This window comes from Coenobita brevimanus, chromosome 15 (assembly GCF_032717465.1).
Source record: "Coenobita brevimanus isolate Jiangsu-jjx chromosome 15, ASM3271746v2, whole genome shotgun sequence".
NCBI classification, from domain to species: domain Eukaryota; kingdom Metazoa; phylum Arthropoda; class Malacostraca; order Decapoda; family Coenobitidae; genus Coenobita; species Coenobita brevimanus.
In genome coordinates this window covers 14,137,948-14,158,321 of record NC_136968.1, presented here as the reverse complement: position 1 = coordinate 14,158,321, position 20,374 = coordinate 14,137,948, and the positions used below count along the sequence as shown (strand labels likewise).

Sequence of the window (20,374 nt, the reverse complement as noted above, 5' to 3'; positions counted from 1 at the left end):
TGTGTTCCATTGTAGAAGTAAGATAGTCAAAGAATTTTTGACAGTCAGTAGAAACAGGAGATATGTAAACAGCACAGATATATTTAGAGAATGACAGGAAAGCCAAAGCCAGAGTGTAGAGAATTCAGAAGAATCGAGTTCAGGAACACGAGAGCAAGATAAGTTGTTGTATATTTATACACAACAGCCACCTTTGGCTTTGAAATGAGTACAGTATAGAGAAAGTAGGAGGATACAGAAAAGGGTCTGCTGTCAGTTGCCTCAGACAGCTGAGTCTCAGTTAGAAAAAGAAGGTGAGGTTTAGAAAAGGAGAGGTGGTGCCCAGCAGAGCGAAAGTTAGAGGAAAGGCCACGAATGTTGCAGAAATGAAGAAGAAGTCAGACAGTGGTTCCAGGCATCTTGAGTCATCACCAGGAGAGGGGCAGAAGGTGGGGGCATTTATGGTCTGAGGCTATGTTATTCGATGCCATTCTTTTTAATTTTGAAAAGGAAGTGTGGTGTGTACTGTGCATGTAGTTTGGTGTTGATAGTTAGAGAAACTTGTATTGGAGAGCATGCTGGCCTACTCTCTGTGTTACTGAGACACTGAAAAAGTTCAGCAAAGGGGGATGGTCGAGACCTAGTCCCGAGGATTGATGAAATGGGAGCTCCAGCTCTCCCTGTCATCAGCTTTCCATCCACCTTGGGAGTACTTCCCTGCTCGACTGGTGCTACAGTCTACTCCTCTAAAGTTGTGACAGTTATACACGTCAACTGGCGCGTAGGGGTTAAACAACATATCACACACATTAAAGATAAATTAACACCAAGACTCAATGTCTTAAGGTCACATGCCCATACAACATTTGGACACAAAAAAGAAACCACCATCACAGTATAAAAACAATATATATATATATGTTCAGCAATGAAATATGCAAGCCCTGCATGGGATTCTACTAACCTAACTAAAACACACTACAACACTCTACAGACCATAAAGAACAAGGCCCTAAAAATAATCACGGGCCACACAGCTACTACACCCACAGACCAACTACATCAAGAAACCAAAGTCCTCAAAGTCATGGATCATATAGACATGAGAGGCAGTCAAATTCTCGCCGCAGCCTCCACAAACCCACACCACCCACTACACTACATGGCAGCACATCCACACACACACCAAGGAACATTAAAACAATACCCAGCACATGATATCATACACAAATACTGTCATCTCTCCCCCCTCGCCCACCTCAGACTGGCTTCCAGAAGAATACCCATACTCAAATCACTCGCCGCTCCATTTAGTCACTTAAAGACAACACACAGCTGCATGCACAGCCTCCTGATATCCACCCTTCTGAATCCTATCTCCCTCGTGAGGACAGGGTCCACCTGGCCAGGCTGGGATGTGGGCATCATTCAGCCCTCTTGAGATATCAGAAGAGGCTGGATGACTCCATCGCTGATGCCTCTCCAGGATGCAATTCAGCACCCCATACTCTTAAGCAAATTAAGGAAGACTGCATTGCACACAATCACCTGTGCCAACAATACAACATACACTTCTTGAGAACTCTGTGGGAAAGCCATGTCTCAGACGTGGCCTTCCTTAGGGACTCGGGGCTGTTCGGCCAGATTACCGGTACCTAGGGAACAACTACTACTACTACTTCTGCACGCACATCCCACTCACCAACTACTCTATCCACCTTTGCATTCCCTATGTTTCCATTAATATCTCCAATCAAAAAGACTCTCTCACTGCTTTCGAACTTTTCCACGCATGCTTCAACATCTGCCCGAAACTCTTCTTTCACTCAACTTCCACATGCTTGCATTCATGCATACATACACACAATTGCCCACATTTGTAATCCTATTTTCAATCTTACCCACACAATCCCTAAGTCAACTGATCCATACACTCATATTCTCCTTGCATTTCTTGCACACAACAATACATACACACTCTTTTGCCCTGTCATTCTCACCTACACCTGCACATGTACCCCATCCATACTCCCACTCTCTCACACTCTCACTTCTCCATTTCGTTTTCATTTTTGAAGGCTCCAACATGCTTGCATGCGTTGGCCTTGGTTGCCTAATGGTGGCTGTTCATGCTGCTCGATCTCTTGCAACTTCCCTATTTAGTCCCTTAACCCTGTGGTCACACTCAATGACCTCGTGCCAGGTCATTTTTGGTCTACCTCTCACTATCCTACCCCTAACATTAACCCTTCTCACTTTCTGCACCCAATTATCATCCTCCATCCTCTCCACATGCCCAAACCATCTCAATCTACCTCTCCATGTCACAACACCAATACACTCCACTCTCATCCTATCTCTCAACTCTTCCATCATAAACCTAGCCTCCCCCAGGCTTTGCGCTCAAGGACTCACTGCACATTCACCTAAACATTGCCATTTCTGTACATCTGAGCCTGCAAATATCCTCTTCCTTTACTGCCCAGGTCTCATTACCTTACAGCACTACACTTAACACATGCTGGACAAATGGATCCCTTAACAAAGAGGAAGAGTCCTCTCAATGCCAGGAGAGGGAACAGCTCCCTGAACTTCTTCCACCTCTTACTATAGCCACAGAGCTAGCTCCTGCCCCACCTCCACCATATAACGTCTCCCAAATAAAAAAACTCTTCCGCACACTCAAGAGACTTACCAGCAAGATCAATCTCTTCACGCCTGGCAATATCCACATGCTCTCCCCAACACACAGCACACATGAAAACAGCATTATCTCGCAGTCTACCTCTAATACAACATCTCTTATGCACCCACTTATCACAAGCACTGCACAAGATGGAATTATTTCCCACACCCTTGTGACATATCACACACGGGCACTCTCCCTCTTCTTTGACAGTACCACCCACAGCCCTTGATACCATCACTTTTGTTTTATCTGCATTTACACCCTTGTGCCCCATACCATCTCTCCACTTCCTAAATCTTTCATCCACCTCCCTTTTATTCTCTGCAACCAACACCAAATCATCAGCATACAACATCTCGCATGGGAGTCCATTTCTGAAGTCACATGAGAGGGCTTCAGGTACCATGATAAATAAACAAGGGGCTCAAGACTGACCTCTGATGCACACCAACGTTCATGGAAAACTCATCACTCAAATCTCCATTTACCCTTAGCTGGGTGTGAGCACCCACATACATGGCCGCAACAACCCTAACCTGCCACTCCTCAATGCCAAGCTTTCTCATTGCCCACCTCACCACCTCTCTAGGGACTCTATCAAAGGCCTTCTCCAAAGCAACAAAAACATAGTACAGTTCCCTTTTCTTTCCTATAAATTTTTCCTGAAGCTATCGAGCATTGAATATTGCATCGGTGGTCCCTGTGCCTGGCATAAACCCAAACTGCATCTCATCAATATTCACTCTTTCTCTAATCATACCTTCTAGAACTCTCTCCATTACCTTCATTATCTGGTGTAAAAGCTTTATACCTCAATAATTTCCTCTTTCAAGGGCATAATCCTTCCCCTTGTACACATACAATTACACACTTCAGCCAATCATCTGGGACAACACATATATAATTGTACAGTATTTAGTAGGACAATGACTAACCTCACTCCTTTATAGGCTTTCAGCATTTCAGCTGTCAACCAAGACACACCTGCTGCCTTCCCCACCTGCAGCCTAGCTATTGCCCCGCTCAAAGGAACAGCATCAATCAAAGGCCATGGGCCAAACACTGCATCTGCTGGCTCCAAACCTTCCTTGTCCCAGCCAAACTCCTCATTCAACAACCAGCTATAATGCTCTCTCCATGCATCTTTAATATCCCCACTATTCACCACAACCCTTCCTTCATCATTCTTTACACACTGCTCACCTGTGATATCCCTGTTCTCCCTCTTCATCTGATTTGCCACCTTAAAAATCATATTCTTCCATTACACACAATTTAGGTTATCATGTAAAAGTCTGTGCGACTCAGACTTCACCCTGTAAACCTCTCTTCTAGCCCTACGCTTGGCAGCCAAGTATTCCTCTTTGTTACCATCCTTTATCCATTTCTGGAAAAAGCCTTCTTTTTTCCTTAACTACAGTTTCTAAACCTTCATCCCACCACCAAGTCACTTTATGTCTTGGTGGGCCTCTTGTCCATCCACATACTGAATCAGTAACTCTCAAGAGGTTGGTCTTGAGGGCTCTGTACTGTTCATTAATACTTCTGTCAATGTCTCCCTGTTCAGCCACCACTCTCCTCATCTCGCTACAGAAGGCATCCCTTACTGCTTGGTTTTTTAACTTCCATATTTTCCTCCTATGTGCACAGGTCCGCTTTTTCATCACCCACCCCTGAAGCACTAAGTCGTATATCAATAATTTGTGTTGCTGTACACATTCCTCGCTCCCTAAAACTTTGACATCCCTCACTAATATCCTATCAGCTCTCCTGATCAGAAAATAGTCTATCTGGCTGCTATTTCCTAAAATGTTTGTTGCACACAATCATGTTCATTGCCTCTCCAAACTAGAGTATCCTTCCCCCATCCTCATTTCTTGTACCATATGCACATCCCCCATGTACTTCACATCCTTGAGCTGCTTCACCTATACGACCATTTAAATCCCGTCCCAATACTATAATCTCATCCTCCCACATTCCACTTACTATACGTATTAAGTCATCCCAAAGTCTATTTTTCTCTACCTCATCCAAGCCTGCCTGTGGAGCATATGCCGACAAAACTGAAACATCATCCCATTGAACAAAATTTTTGCTACTATTATTTATCACTTACTCTCATAACATTCATGACATATTTCAACCATTCCTACCAAACCAACACACCCATATCCTCATATCCATCTATTCTAGCCTGCCAAAACAACTTATAGCAACAATCTCTCCCAGCAATCTTTCTCGCTGATCTACCCTTATACCCGACTTCTTGCACACATCCCATATCCACCCACCTCCTACTCATCACCTCAACCACTTCCCCTGCTCTACCTTTCAGAATTCCCACATTCCACAAAGCCACTCTGATCCCCCTGGATGATTTAACCCGTTAACTTCACATGGCGTTTTTTTGGAGGTGTCCGTGGTGCGCAGATATAGGGGTAAAAATGAAATTTCCCAAAGGCCAAATTTTGTCTTAGGAATTGAGAGAACACATGCCAAAGTATATAGTAACAATATATTAGCTCAATATTTACCTTGGTAAAGCCATGGATGAACATCGAAGTGTCTGATTCCTTATTGGAATGTATGGTTTTCGTTTTCTTTTTCGGTTTCAGTTTTAAAGGCTGAAACATGCTTGCATGGGTCGGCCTTGGTCACCATGGCACTATATTCGAAATTCACCTGCGCAGCCAGGGCTGTATTGAGCAGTCGCACTTGGAACAGCCCAGGCTGTATAGAGCAGTTAACAGGGTAATGTCCTCAGGCTTACCTTGAATTACATTCTTTAGCTTCGTCATAATCAGTAAAATAAGAAGGGGGGGGGGGGACATGCCACAGGCACCACTCATTGCACAGTCCCAGGCCTGGGGAATGGATATGGGACCCCTAGCCCACCAGCCTTGACCAGTGGCTGTGGTAGTGGCCTCGGGGCATCCTGCCAGGACAGCTACAGGAACACCTTCCAAGTGTGCCTTGACACTGTAACTGCCCTGCCATTATACACCCATTGACAGGGCAGCCACCTGGGGCGCTAATCCCAGGCTCAGGCCCCTCTCCATTGGGCGGAGGCAGCAGCCTGGGAACCGCAATGCCCTGTGCACTCTAGCATAGGTTCGAGCCCCGTCTCACCCCGGGAACTACGTTCTGTGCTGGCAGAGCCCTCGTCACACCTCCCCTCAAAAGGTCCACACTAGGTAGCAGGGTCAAAGATTTCTGGCAGCATGCCCTTGCTGGCATCAAAGTCCTGTGATGTGGTGGGCTATGCTGTGTGATATGTCAAGCACATGTGGTGTAGGGTATGAGACAGTTAGAGGAAGTGTTTGGGAGAGTGTGCTGGTCTACTCTCCATGTTAGTGTCACACTGAAAAGGTAGGCAAAGGGGAATGGTTAGGCAGCCAGTGAAACAGGAGCTCCAGCTCTCCCTGTCACCAGCATTCCCATTCCCCTTGGAAGTATCACCCTGATCAGCTGATGCTACAGCCTCCTGCTACATTCAGTTCCATTAATTCCACATATGTCTACTTTTGCACCCTCAAGCACATGGACAATCTTTCACCTCATCATTCGCACCCTTTATGTTCCACGTCGCAATCCGTACCATGTTCTTGTTTAGTTCTTTGCCGTCACCTGTTGGTCAGCCCTGGTCTGAGGCTTCTTACTTGTGTTTTTAGTTACTGTAGTTGTATTCCGGGAAGGGGCACTAACCCTTCACCAACACACTTGCTGTCACATAGGGAGCAGATATTGGTTGGTTATAAGGTTACCACTCAGTGCCGTAAATGATTTCCTGGTTTATAGGAAATCACTTGGCTTGCCACTCAACATACAGCCACACTAGGTGGGTGGATGATCGGCACACCCACCTACCACTGACGTATTTGTTGCCAACATATCAAGAAAAATTGTGGACGAATTTTCACCAAACCTTCAGGAAAGAGTAACTACTGTATGTGGAAGTGCAGAAGCCTATTATTGTTGACGAGGATCTGATCAAAGACGACTGAATTCCAGCAGCCATATATTTTTTTTATTTCGGACTGGCTTCTTGTGAATTGCATTAACCGAATTTCGTAGAGTTTTGCAAGTTTTCTTCATATTTGGTTTGTACACAGCTTGTACCTTAGCCAAAAACATACTTTGGTGGGCAATTAGTAATCTGCCCCTAAATACTTCTATCCACCCATCCATCATCCAATCCTACATTGCCCCAAAATGAGGAGCGTAGGAGCCCGGGGCCAGGCAGTTGGTCCCGACATTTAAGATGAGAGTGACCGACCTCACTCATCCCTGAATGGCATTATGTGAGCAATAAACCCCAACCACCCCTTGGATATAAATCTTCACTGGCTCAATCCGATTGGAGCACAATAATTACCCACTAAACCACCAGGTGCCAAAATTTGGTTATATGGTTACCACCCAGCATAGCAAATAGTTTCCTGGTGTACAGGAAACCATTTGGCTTGTCCATCCATCCATCATCCAATCCTACATTGCCCCATGAGGAACGTAGGAGCCCGGGGCTAGGCAGGTGGTCCCGACATTTAAGATGAGAGTGACTAGCCTCACTCATCCCCGAGTGGCATTACATGAGCAATCAACCCCAACCAGCCCTTGGATATAAACCTTCACCGGCTCAATCTGATTGGAGCGCAATAATTACCAACTAAACCACCAGGTGCCAAAATTTGGTCATATGGTTACCACCCAACGAAGTAAATGGTTTCCTGGTCCACAGGAAACCATTTGGCTTGTCACTCAGTGTAGAGTCACCCACAGGCTGAAGGAAGCGGAAAGAATGAAGGAAAGAAAGACAGAGGAGGGAGTGTAAAGTCACCCGTAGGCAGAAGGATAAGGAAAGAATGAAGGAAAGAAAGACAGAAGAGAATGGAAGGAAAGAAGGATGGAAAGGAAAGGGCAGACACCCGAGAGCAGCACTACATCGAGTGAGTGGATGGTGTGCGCCCCCACCTACACTCAGTGTAAAGTCACCCATAGGCAGAAGAAAGAGGAAAGAATGAAGGAAAGAAAGACAGAAGAGAAAGTGTAAAGTCACTCCTAAGCAGAAGGACGAGGAAAGAATGAAGGAAAGAAAAATAGAAGAAGATGGAAGGAAAGAAGAATGGAGGAGAGGACAGGGCAGACACCCGAGAGCAGCACTACATTAAGTGATGCTTCTTTTTCAATAATTTGTTATTCAACAGCTGGAGCCTTGTGATCACGTCTTTGTGTGAGAGAGGAGAGCTGTATCCGTGTAGGATGCAATCATTGTTTTGTAGATTAACTCACATACTGGATAAGCATGTAAACTGCTAGTTACTTGAGGGCATGCTGTATAATGGTGGTTACTGTTCAACAAAAATAATACTTACTGAAGGGTAACTAGGCAAGATTGGTAGAGTAAGTTCATAGGCATATTCTGTGTTTGGTTGCAATGGACAGGTGAGCCCAGACTTAACACAGGCATTTCCATTGGGAAGGGTGAAGGGAACTGGAACACTGTAGATTATCCCATATGCCTTTGCCCGCAGCTTTGGCAGAGTTCGCACTGGAAAAGAGGAAAACATTTTAAATGGACAGCAGAGTAACATTTTGTGGTATATAAGACATATATTTTTCCTAAAAAATACACTGAAAAGTCCTCTTACATCTTCAAAGATAAATATCATGAGGTTAGACTGCAGTTAGCTCTTGCTCCATTCAAAACATCCACATATACAGGTAGTTAGCCTATAAACTGCCTGTCACTGGTAGAATATACATAAAAAAACACTTAATTTAACTAAAACTGATGTTAAATTAAGAAAAATATGATTCACTGAATGTATACTCTAAAGACTGCAAAAACTTCAAGAACAGCCACTACTCTTGTGCTTACATACTGACACTGCTGCCACCTGGTGTCTGCTGGTGAATATAACTTAAATTCCTCAATGCAAGAATGGATTTTTAAGATGAAAGAATGTTCACAGTTTTTTACTGGCCTTTAATTTTTGTGATATTATATTTTCTTTTCATGAATCATGCTGATACTTTACAAGCAAGCAAATGGCTTGAGGACAAACCCTGCTGGGTCAAACTCAACAGAGAAGAAGGGTGGACTGAAGCAATTTCTGGTGTACACATATATGACTGCGTTACTGATTTTCACCTTAACTAGGACCTGACGTGGAGTCTATTACTGGGCTTCAATTACTATTACTATTAATTTCAACTGCTCTCTATTATATTACTATTATAATTACTTTAATGGTCATGTACTATTATTATTACTTGGTCATCTATTAGTATTACTATTACTATTAATATATTTATTACAATGGTATCAATTAAATTGAAAATGGTTTTTATTTTCATTATTGTTGGGAAGCTGTTCCACTGAATGCACAAGTGTGTCTAGATCACCTGATAGCCTGTTGACCACTCTCCATTCTGCACGGTCTCCTGTGGTGTACCTGCAGCTTGGAGAGCAGCCAACAGGTAACCAAGGTGAGATGGCTGTTTTTATTGATTATGGTAAACGGTATTAAAGAAGTGTCTGTAATGGGAAAGTAATATACAATTATCTATTACTTTGCCTTCTATTACTATTACAATTACTATTACAGCCAGGAACTTGTGATCTATTACTATTACTTTGAAAACCCTGTAATAGTCTATTACTATTTTACTATTACATATTACTAATATCCCATGTCTGACTAGTAGACTGATGAATAGTACTAAATAGAGATACTGAGAGCTGAAGATGTTTACACAAACCCACCTGGTTCAAACTCAGTAAAGAAGTATTAGAATGGCATCAAGTAAAATCTAGTGTTTAAATGCATGACTGTAACACAGATTTTCACAATTTTAGTTCCTATATTCAGTAAAAATGAAACTATCGACTGATGAATAGTACTGACTGGAGATGTTGCAAGGTGATTGTGCATCTGTGTGAATGTGACTATCAAGTTAATGGGTGTTGGTTAGGAGTAAAAAACTGTTTTCTTTAAATTTGCTCTTCCACAACTGGGATGCGTCTTATACCGTGCAGCATCTAATATGCTGCAAAATATGATGCTTGGTATAGTTTCTTACCTGATTCTTTTGTGACAGTAAATTCACAGTAACTTAAAAAAAAAAAAAAAAAAAGCAACAGGAGAAATAAATCATATTTTAGAAAATATTCCCTGCCTTGTATTGATCCACTCACTTTGATAATGTTACAGACATCCCTCATTTACCCAGATGTGCAGTATCCGGACTTGTTCATTATACAGATACAGTGAGTCCTTCATATACGAAAGCGATAGGGACCAAAAAAACACTTTCGTAATTCGAAATTTCATATATCGGAACGATTTTCCCCATTGAAATACACATATAAATGGGGGGATGCGTCCCAGGACCCCCTTGGACCCCCACCTAAACTTCACCTCCCCTCTATTAAGAAGTAAGCAATACCTGTATACAATTGTGGAGAAGAAGGTGGCCATATTCTTGTACATTTACTTTTTCTTCGTCACAGTTCCAATGGCGGATACAGCAAGGCCTAAAGCACGTCCAATCTCCGAGACTCCCTGCCCCTCCTCATGGGGCCTTATAATTTCCAATTTCCTTTTCAGAATTAGAGTACGGTGCTGCTGTTTCTTTGCAGCGGGCTCCCCCAATGCTGGAGATGATGCAGGGTGCTTGGGAGGCATGGCGAAACAATACAAAAAGGTGAAGGGCTGGACGTGGACTCAACTAAGAACCGAGCAAAATTTTTTTTACCAGAGAGGGGTTAGTTCGTTTTCTCTCAGCAAGCCAGTGCTGCACTAAGCGCTGCGCCCATTTTGAATTTTTCATACAGTATTCCATTAACCCCTTCATAGTTGCCGACCTTGAACAACACTTCACTGTAACGGTGTGAATGACGTTGAGTTAGGGCATTATAAAAAACTGCGAACAATTACGGAAAGGGAACGAAGGTCACTGGTGTGTGTACATGACCCTACTCTACCATCCCATCAGTCAGGTGTTCTCTTCACTCCAGATGTATTTGCCAATGTTTACATGCTTATGTTACATGTGCCCTAATTTTGAGTAAGTTTCTTTCAGCAAGAGAACATAATTTCTATCTATCTATATATCTATTGCCAGACACCTCACTCCCGTTTGGGGTGGCCACAAACAAATTGCCTCCACGTCACCCTGTCCCCCGCCACTTCACTGCCCTGCTCCCAACTCACACCCCCCTCTCTCATATACCTCTCCACCCCAACCCTCCATCTCATCCTCGGCCTCCCCCTCCCTCTTCCCCCCTCCACCTCACTCACATACACTCTCTTCGTCAATCTTTCACCCTCCATCCTCTCCACATGGCCAAACCACCTCAGTGTGTTCCTCATAATGCTTCCTATCGCATCCACATCCACACCACAACGCTTCTTTATATCCTCATTTGTCAGCCTATCTCTCCATGTGACTCCACAGGCTCCTCTTCAATAACTCATTTCCACGGCTCTCGCTCTTGACTTGTGTCCTTCCAACAATGTCCAAGCTTCACTTCCATATGTTAGAGTTGGTATCACAATACTGTCAAGTAGTAACTTTTTCACTTCCATGCTCACTTCCCTGTTTCTTATCACTGCTTTCAAGGAACCAGCAACCTTTCTTCCCTGCTGTACCCTTTCAAGCACTTCACCCTCCAAACCTCCATCCTTACTCATCACACTACCCAAGTACTTAAACGTACTCACATTTTCCAATTCCTCACCATCCAACCTCGCTGTACATTCACTGACTTCACCCCTCTCAAAGACCATCACTTTACTCTTCCCTACATTCACCTTAAGATTCCGTTTCTTACACACTCTCCCTAACTCATCCACCAAGCCTTGCAGCTCCCCTTCGTCTTCACTCAACAACACAGTATCATCTGCAAACAACAGTACAGGCAGTTTCCAACACTTCCCTCTCTCACCAGGGCCACTCCAACATTCACTACCCTCCCTTGTACCTCTTTTATTACCCCATCCATGTACAGATTGAACAACCATGGAGACATGACACATCCCTGTTTCAACCCAACCTTCAAAGAGAAAAATTCACTTAGTTCACCATCAACACACACTGCAGCCTTAGCACCATCATATATACTCTTCACAGCATTCAACAACTTCCCATCTACTCCATATATTCTTAATACTTTCCACAATCCTTGTCTATCCACCCTGTCATATGCTTTCTCCAAATCCATGAAAGCCGCATACAACTTCTTCCCCTTCTCTAGAAACTTTTCCACTAAAGATCTAAGAATGAATATCTGATCAACACAACCTCTTCCCTTCCTAAAGCCCCTCTGTTCTTTTCCAACTAATTCCTCTGTTCTTTCTCTAACTCTGTCAATAAGTATCCTACCATATACTTTTTCTATTATACTAAGAAGACAAATGCCCATATGATTACCACACATTTCTTTTTCCCCTTTTCTTTTGTACAAGGGAATAATTATACCTGACTTCCAATCCTCCAGGACTCTACCTTCCTCCCAGGCCAATCTGCACATTTTCCACATCCATTCTACTACTATCTCTCCCCCATGCTTCAGCATTTCACCACACACTCCATCAATTCCTGGGGCTTTCCCCAGTTTAACTTTCTTCATTGCTTCCACAACTTCTATCCTACTGATTTCTTCCTGTCTTCTCACCTCCCTCCTTCTCCCAGCCATTCCCCAGCCACTTATAATGGCATTACTTCCATCCTCTATGTTCAACAATTCCTTAAAATGTTCTCTCCATCTGCTCACTTTTTCTCCCTTCTTCACTAGTAATCTACCATTTTCATCTTTCACTCCCCTGCTAACCTCACTTCCACCCTGTCTTACTCTCTTCACCTCTTTCCAGAACATTTTCTTACAGTCCCTCCACTTTACACTCAAATTCCTTCCAAATTCCTCATCCACTCTCTTCTTACTCTCTCTTACTAATCTTTTCACCTCTCTCTTTCTTTCTACATATAACTCTCTCTTCCGCCTCTCAACTTCTTCCACGCCCCTATTTCTCATCCATTCATTGTATGCTTTCTTCTTTTGTGCCACAGCCTGTCTCACCTCTTCAGTCCACCACGCTGTTCCTTGCACCCCCCTCCATCTTCTCTTCCTCCCACACACCACATCACATGCTGCACATATTTCTTCTGTAAATATCCTGCACACACCTTCCACGTCCCCCATCTGCTCCAATTCACATTTGCCCAATCGTTCCTCCACTTCTCTCTTATACTCTGCCTTTTTCTTATCCTCTTGTAATCTTTCCACTCTCCTTACAACTACTCCTTCCTCTCGTCTTTCCCTTCTTCTATTTCTCCATCTTACTTGGATCCTAATTCTGGCCACCATCAAGTAGTGGTCAGAAAGTCCACCCCCCCAACCTCTATAAGCTCTTGCATCCATTACACATCTTCGCATCCTTTCATCCACACACACATAATCAATCATTGCCTTCCTTTCATTCAGTTCACCACCCACCCTTCTCATCACTCGCCATGTATACCTGTGGATCATTTATGCCTGAAGAGGGTATTGGCTATCACCAACCCCCTCCCAGCACAAATGTCCACTAATGCACTGCCATTCTCATCTATCTCAGCCGGCACACCCCACTCACCAACTATTCCATCCACCTTCACATTCCCTACTTTACCATTCATATCACTGATCAAAAACACTCTCTCATTCCTTCCAAACTTTTCCATGCACACTTCCACATTTGTCCAGAACTCCTCTCACTCTGCTAGCACGATCTTGCGTTGGTGCATACACATACAATCGCCCACATTTGTATTCCAACTTTCAACCTTTCCCACACAATCCTTGACCCTATCTATCTATCTATCTATATACCTAGGCTGCTTCCCCCAAGGAAAGGGAGGTAGCCGAGACAGGACGACTCACTCTCCATTTACTCATCCATTCAAACACATTCATTCGCATCTTAGCCCCAAAGGGGAGAACGGACAGATCCTCACCACATCACACCGCACAAGGGTCAACTGCGCAATGCAAGCAGTGACATCAACAGCAGGGCCCGACAGCAGAACTGGTTTACCCCTGCCACATCATAACAGACCCATCCCCTTACCCGCACCTGACCTGACTAGCTGATCAGACCAAATGCGGGAGAATATCCCCTCAGGGCTGCGTCATCACTTATTCATTCACAATTTCTCTCCATTTATTTCTGTCACGCACAGCCACTCTTCCTTGCTCAACAGACATCCCTCTCGCATCCAGCGCTCTCTTCACACTGTCCATCCATCCTATTCGTGGTCTTCCTCTCAGTCTTACACCTCTCACATCAGATCTAGTTATCTTTTTCACCAATCGCTCATTATCCATTCTCTCCATATGCCCAAACCATTGCAACACCCTCTGCTCAACTCTACCAGCCATCTCCCGAACAACTCCAGTTCTCCTTCGCACTTCATCATTTCGCACTCGATCCATACGCGTCACCCACACATACTCCTCAGACATCTCATCTCCATTACATTCAAACTTTTCCTCTCTGCCTACACCCATATTCCATGTTTCAGCCCCATATAACGCAGTCGGTACCACAACACCCTCATACAGCCTTCTCTTTACATCCATTCTAAGCGAACGACATTTAAACACTTTTTTCATTCCTCCCAGCACCTTTCCTACTTCATTTATTCTAAACTTCACTTCTGCATCTATTCTTCCATCCACAGCAACATGTGACCCTAGATATTTAAAACAATCTACCTCCTCAAGCAACTCACCATTCAAAACTATATTCATCCCCCTACCATCTATCAACCTCGTACACTTCATCACTTTACTCTTATTCTCATTTACTTTCAATTTCCTCCTTTCACACACCCTTCCAAACTCCTCTACCAACTGTCTCAATCTCTCCTCTGAATCAGTCACCAGTGCAGTATCATCTGCAAACAGCAGCTGCTTCAGATTCCACTCTCCTCCATCAACATTTACCAGACTCAGACCACCTAAAACTCTTGCATTCACCTCCCTTACAACACCATCCATGTAAATATTAAACAACCAAGGCGACATCACACATCCCTGTCGCAGCCCCACTCTCACGGGAAACCAATCACTCACAGCATTTCCCACTCTTACACACGCTCTACTATTTACATAAAAACTTTTCACCCCTTTTAGTAACCTACCATCAAGTCCATACAATCTTAAAACAGTCCACAAAGCCTCCCTATCAATTCTATCATACGCTTTCTCTAAATCCATAAATGCCCAAAACTGCCTTTCGCTAAATACTTTTCACACACTTGTCTCACAGCAAACACCTGATCAACGCATCCCCTCCCTCTCCTAAAGCCACACTGCTCATCACTAATCACTCCCTCTGTACCCTCTCTAACTCTCATAATTAACACTCTACCATACACTTTACCTACAACACTCAACAGACTTATACCCCTAAAGCTAGTACATTCATACTTATCACCCTTGCCTTTATACAACGGGACCACACAAGCACTTGCCCAGTCAATTGGCACCATACCTTTCTCAAAGCACACATTCAATAATCTTACTAACCAGTCAACAATAGTCACTCCACCACCCTTCAGGCATTCCACAGCACACCCATCCATACCTGCAGCTTTCCCTGTTTTCATCTCCTTTACTGCCTTCTCCACTTCCTCCTTCGTGATCAAAGAATCATTCAACTCTCCCAACACATTTATTCCTTGCACCCTTCTATCTGCCACAATCTCAGCCACCCTTTCCTCCTCTACATTTAACAATCTTTCAAAATACTCTGCCCATCTCTTCCTTACTGCATCCATCTCAATTAACATCCTTCCATCCTCTGCTTTTACTCGTTCTTCCTTCCCAGGCTCTCCCTTTCGCACCCTTTTCACCTCCTTCCAAAACATTTTCTTATTCTGTTGAAAATTCTCTGTCAGCCGCCTACCCCACCTCTCATCTGCTGCCACTTTAGCATCATGCACAGCCCTTCTCGCTCTATTCCTCTTTTCCTTATACCTTTCATATGACATCTCATCCTTCCTCTGCAGCCACACTTCATATGCACGTCTCTTCTCAGCCACAGCCATACTTACTTCCTCGCACCACCATTCACTTCCTTTTCTTACACCACCACCCACACGTCTCACACCACACACCTCTTCTGCATGCCCCACCACCGCACTCTTAAACAACTGCCATTCCTCCTCCACACTGCCATTTTCACGATCTTTCACTGCGTTCCACTCATCTTTCAATTTCTCCTGATACTCTATCTTTTTCTCTCTTTTATCCAACTCACTCACTTTCAAAACCTCCCTGCCACACCTAACCCTCCTAGCTCTCACCCATCTCTTACCTACTCTTAACTTTCCCTCCACCAGGTAGTGGTCAGACAGCCCTCCACCCTCCCCTCTCAGAACTCTCACATCCAACAATCTTCCTATTACATTCCTAGACACAACCACATAGTCCATCAAGGCTCTATCAACAACCCTTCCACCCTCCTGTCTCACCCATGTATACTTATAAATATCTTTCTTCTCAAACAGCGTATTCCCAATCACCATCTCTCGCTCAACACACATCGCTATCATTCGTTCCCCATTTTCATTTCTTCCAGGCACACCATGCATACCAACTACGCCTTCAACTGCTACACTTCCCACTCTAGCATTCAGATCTCCCATCATTACCACATTCACATTCGCTCCAAAACTCTGCAGACACTCATCAACATCATTCCAGAAAGACTCCCTCTCTTGTTCATCCCTTTCACTACCAGGCCCATATGCACTCACAAACACCCACAACTCACGTTCAAATTTCACTTTCACCCACATCAGTCTCGATGACACCTCCTTCCATTCAATCACACACTGCTGTACTTCCGGACTCACTAACAAGGCCACACCTTCTCTTGCCCTTCCTCTATCAACACCTGACAATCTTCCATTCACACTTCCAAACATAGATTCCCCCTTCCCTTTCATCTTCGTTTCACTCAAAGCTAACACATCCAACTTTCTTCTCACAAACATTCTCCCAATCTCCTCCCTTTTAGCCTCAATTGTACTACATCCACGCACATTCATAGACCCAATCTTCAGGGTACGGGGATAACTCCATCCCCCGTCCCTTTCTCTGGCCTGTCTCTTTTTAGGAACTAAAAAACAGAGGAGGGGGTCCCTAGTCCCCTCACCCCGCCCCTTTTAGTCGCCTTTTACGACACGCAGGGAATACGGTGGCAGTATTCTTCCTAACACAACCCGGCCGCAGAGTAGTAGCACCACCCTCAAAATAGTCAGAAAAATATAGAAGACAACCTAGAGGAATATGAACTGAATTGGTAAGGTCTTTAGGTGTATGCTTACACGAAAGATTATGGGTTTTACAATTTTAAGAGACGGTTTTGGAACAAAAATATTTGCTAATCAGAAAAAAATTACTCTTTCATCACACATGTTCTCATAGGTCAACATTCAGTTCCACATTCTTCGTTCAGTATCACTCTTCCCAATATATTTCGGACTGACTGAGCACAGTTATTTAGTGTACATTTACTGCTCATTCTTTTGTTTGTTCTTATGTGTATGAGTGAAAGAAAGAGGACTGATACAAACAATAATGTATTCCATTATCGCTTTCATAGCTGCTGGCCCTGAACAACGCCTTACTGTACTGGTGTCACTGACGCTGAGTTAGGGTGAGCTATAAAAAACTGCGAGCAATTATGGGAAGGGAATGAGGGTCACTGGTGTGTTTACACGACCCTACTCTACCATCTCAAGCGGTCTGGCATTCACAGTTCACTTTATCCCAGATGTTTTCAGCCGATGTATACACACTAATGTAACAAGCATCCTAATTTTATTAATTCTTATACGAATCATAGCAAATCACAGGATGGGTTTGGAGGGGGGGGGGAAGCCAGGTGTGCCAGACGAGTATTTTCACATATGTAAGAAAAAGAAATTGATTTTAGAACTTTGAAAAAATGGTCCCAAGGCTGACCACGGGAGCATGCAAATATCTGAACCCACAGCCAATGAGGGGACTAAACATACGTTTTACTTTAAGCAGTAAAAGCACCTTACCAAATCAGTTCTTCCTGATAGTCTGTTATATTTTTCAGATTATTTCTGGGTTGGTAAATACAGTAAACGTTTCTTATTAAACCTGTTTCCCCGTCATTTTTAGCTGTTCTGGTGTGACAACTTGTTTATTTTGTTACCATAATGGCGGAAAGGACTGTACTTCCCTAAGTGCGTACCTAAACCTGGCCTAACCGAGCTTATCTGTACCTAATAATTTTAACCTCACCTAACCTCCAGTTGGGAAATTGGGAAACGATATCCACCTTTGAGCACGCTGAATTTTTTCCACTGCCCTGGAAACGATCATAGGGGAAAGTGACGATAATAACGGGGAAGAAATTTTTCAGCAAGAAAAAATAATTTGCCAAAATGAAAGTTGTCAGAAAATTACAGAAACAAGCTGGAGAATTATGAATTGAATTGGTAAGGTCTTTCTACTGCTTCAAGTGTACAATGAAAGACACAAGTATGTTCCCAAAGTCTGACGAATATAGCATGGAAAAATCGAATCATTTGAAACACGCACTAGTAGAAACAGGGTTTTCATTGTATTTTGCCTGGTGTAAATTTTCTTCAGGCTGAACTGGGAAGATAGTTGTGTCTCTCATTGTACATTTACCAGTAAATAAATCAATCTAACTACTGTATTTCCAATTTCCTCTCAAGAGTGAGAGTACAATGCTGTTTCTTCTTTGCACCTGGTTCCCCAGATGCTGGAGATGATGCAGGGTGCTTGGGAGGCATGGTGAAAATACGAAAAGGTGAAGAACAGCGAAAAACAGCGTAACACACAGCGAAGCTGAGAGGAGAGGATGGACGTGACTCGACTGGGAAGCGCCAAAAATGTGTTTACCATAGAGGGGTTAGTTCGTTTTCTCACCGCAAGCGAGCGCGGCGCTGTGCAGTGCGTCCATTTTGAATTTTTCATATATCCTCTTGTATCATTTTTTGTACCATCGAGACAGATACGTTCGTATTGTGGAATTTGTCCTACATTTATCGCTTTCGTACCATTGGAAATTCATACTTCGAGTTTTCGTACTTCAAGGACTCACTGTACTGGACCTTGGCTCTATTAAACTATTCTTCAAATTTACTTGCTATTACCTGGATGTAAAAGTCCATAAGAAGTTTGGCTGGCCAGCCAACACGTTCAAACATACAATTTTGTGGCTGCTGGGCTCTAACCGTGCACAAGGAATAGGCCTTAACCCACAACCTGAGCTAGAATGTCCGTCCGCCCTTGTACTGAATGGTCAAAGTAACACGCTGGTCTAATCACTCCAAATGAACCTCTAGCACCCGAGTAATCCCGACCGTAACCCCCAAGCGGTGTCAAAACGTCTGTAGGCATCCACATCGAATGTCAAAGTCTCGCAGCCACCGGGATTAGCCTTTCCTAACTGCCACAGCATGTCTAACAGAGACCACTAGCCACAAGTCAGATGAAAGCGCCCGTCTACCTGTACACCAAACGTCCAAAGTCGCCCAGTCACCGGGAGTTGTGTTTCCCAAGGGCCAACACACATGTAAGACAGATCGCAAGTCACAAGTCTAGTGAACATGCCCATCTCCCTTGTGACAGAATGTGAAAATCCTGCCCACAGCCCTGCTTCTCTCCCATTCCCATCCTTCCTCCATACTCTCTCATGCTCCCCGCCTTGCTAGCCAGGCCTCCCGGCTCACCCCTCACTCCCTCCCCTCATTCGCGCTGAAAACACTGACCCATGACTTTTTAAAGTTTTTGTTGATTTATTAAAATACTATTGGCCATATCAAAATTCTGCAAAATCCATGAGAAAGCTTATGAAAGTTTGCATTTAGACATGTACTTAACTCATGCAAGGTGAAAACTTTGCACTAGGATGATGGGAAGTTATATGAAGGTAAGTTTTACTCTTGAACACCATACTCACTGCAGTTTTGTTACTTTACTCACCAGTTTTCTGTGTATTAAGTAGCTTATTTTAAAGTATTAACACTAGTGAAGATGACGGTATACCACTTATACCAATATAACTGATTTCCAATGGCATATAGGGCTTTGTGTGTGTGTGTGTGTGTGTGTGTGTGTGTGTGTGTGTGCGCGCGCGCCCCAGGAGCAGCTATTGCATGTGTCACAAAGATAACTGATTTTTTCAACCATCTTCAATTTTTTTGGGGGGGATTTTTGTTGTGTACGCATTTTTTTTCTTGGTGTTTAGCATTAATATGGATATTCCTATGTGCGTTTTGATGTCTCAGTATGACAGAATGACTGCAAAACACTGTCAAAATTTGGAGGGGTACTGTACATATAAGGTATGGTACAATCCCAGTTAACCGAGAAGCTTGGGGAATTTACCTACCCAGTTACTGATTTTTCCTGGGTATCTGATATTATATACTCATACATAGGCTACATCATTGCAGCATATACAGTACCATTCATATCTAGGGCCACACTAACAATTTTCCAATGAAATGCCCTAAAACACCCCTCCACCAATGTAACACACTTTGTTGCGATGTCTTGTGGTGGTGCAAAATGCACACTGTAAGTCTATCTATCTATCTATCTATTGCCAGATGCCTTAATCCCGTACGGGGTGGCAACAAACA

At 43.6% G+C, this 20,374-nt stretch overlaps 1 protein-coding gene across 1 annotated transcript in view; it reads right to left on the bottom strand.

Moving 5' to 3' along the window:
• LOC145390617 (ecdysteroid-regulated 16 kDa protein-like) overlaps window positions 1-20,374 on the bottom strand; it is a 102,130-nt gene that overhangs the window by 37,147 nt on the left and 44,609 nt on the right. Inside the window, exon 3 of the mRNA XM_080265415.1 lies at window positions 8,044-8,219. Coding sequence (XP_080121541.1) covers window positions 8,044-8,219 — 176 coding nt within the window. The remainder of the gene's footprint in view (window positions 1-8,043; window positions 8,220-20,374) is intronic.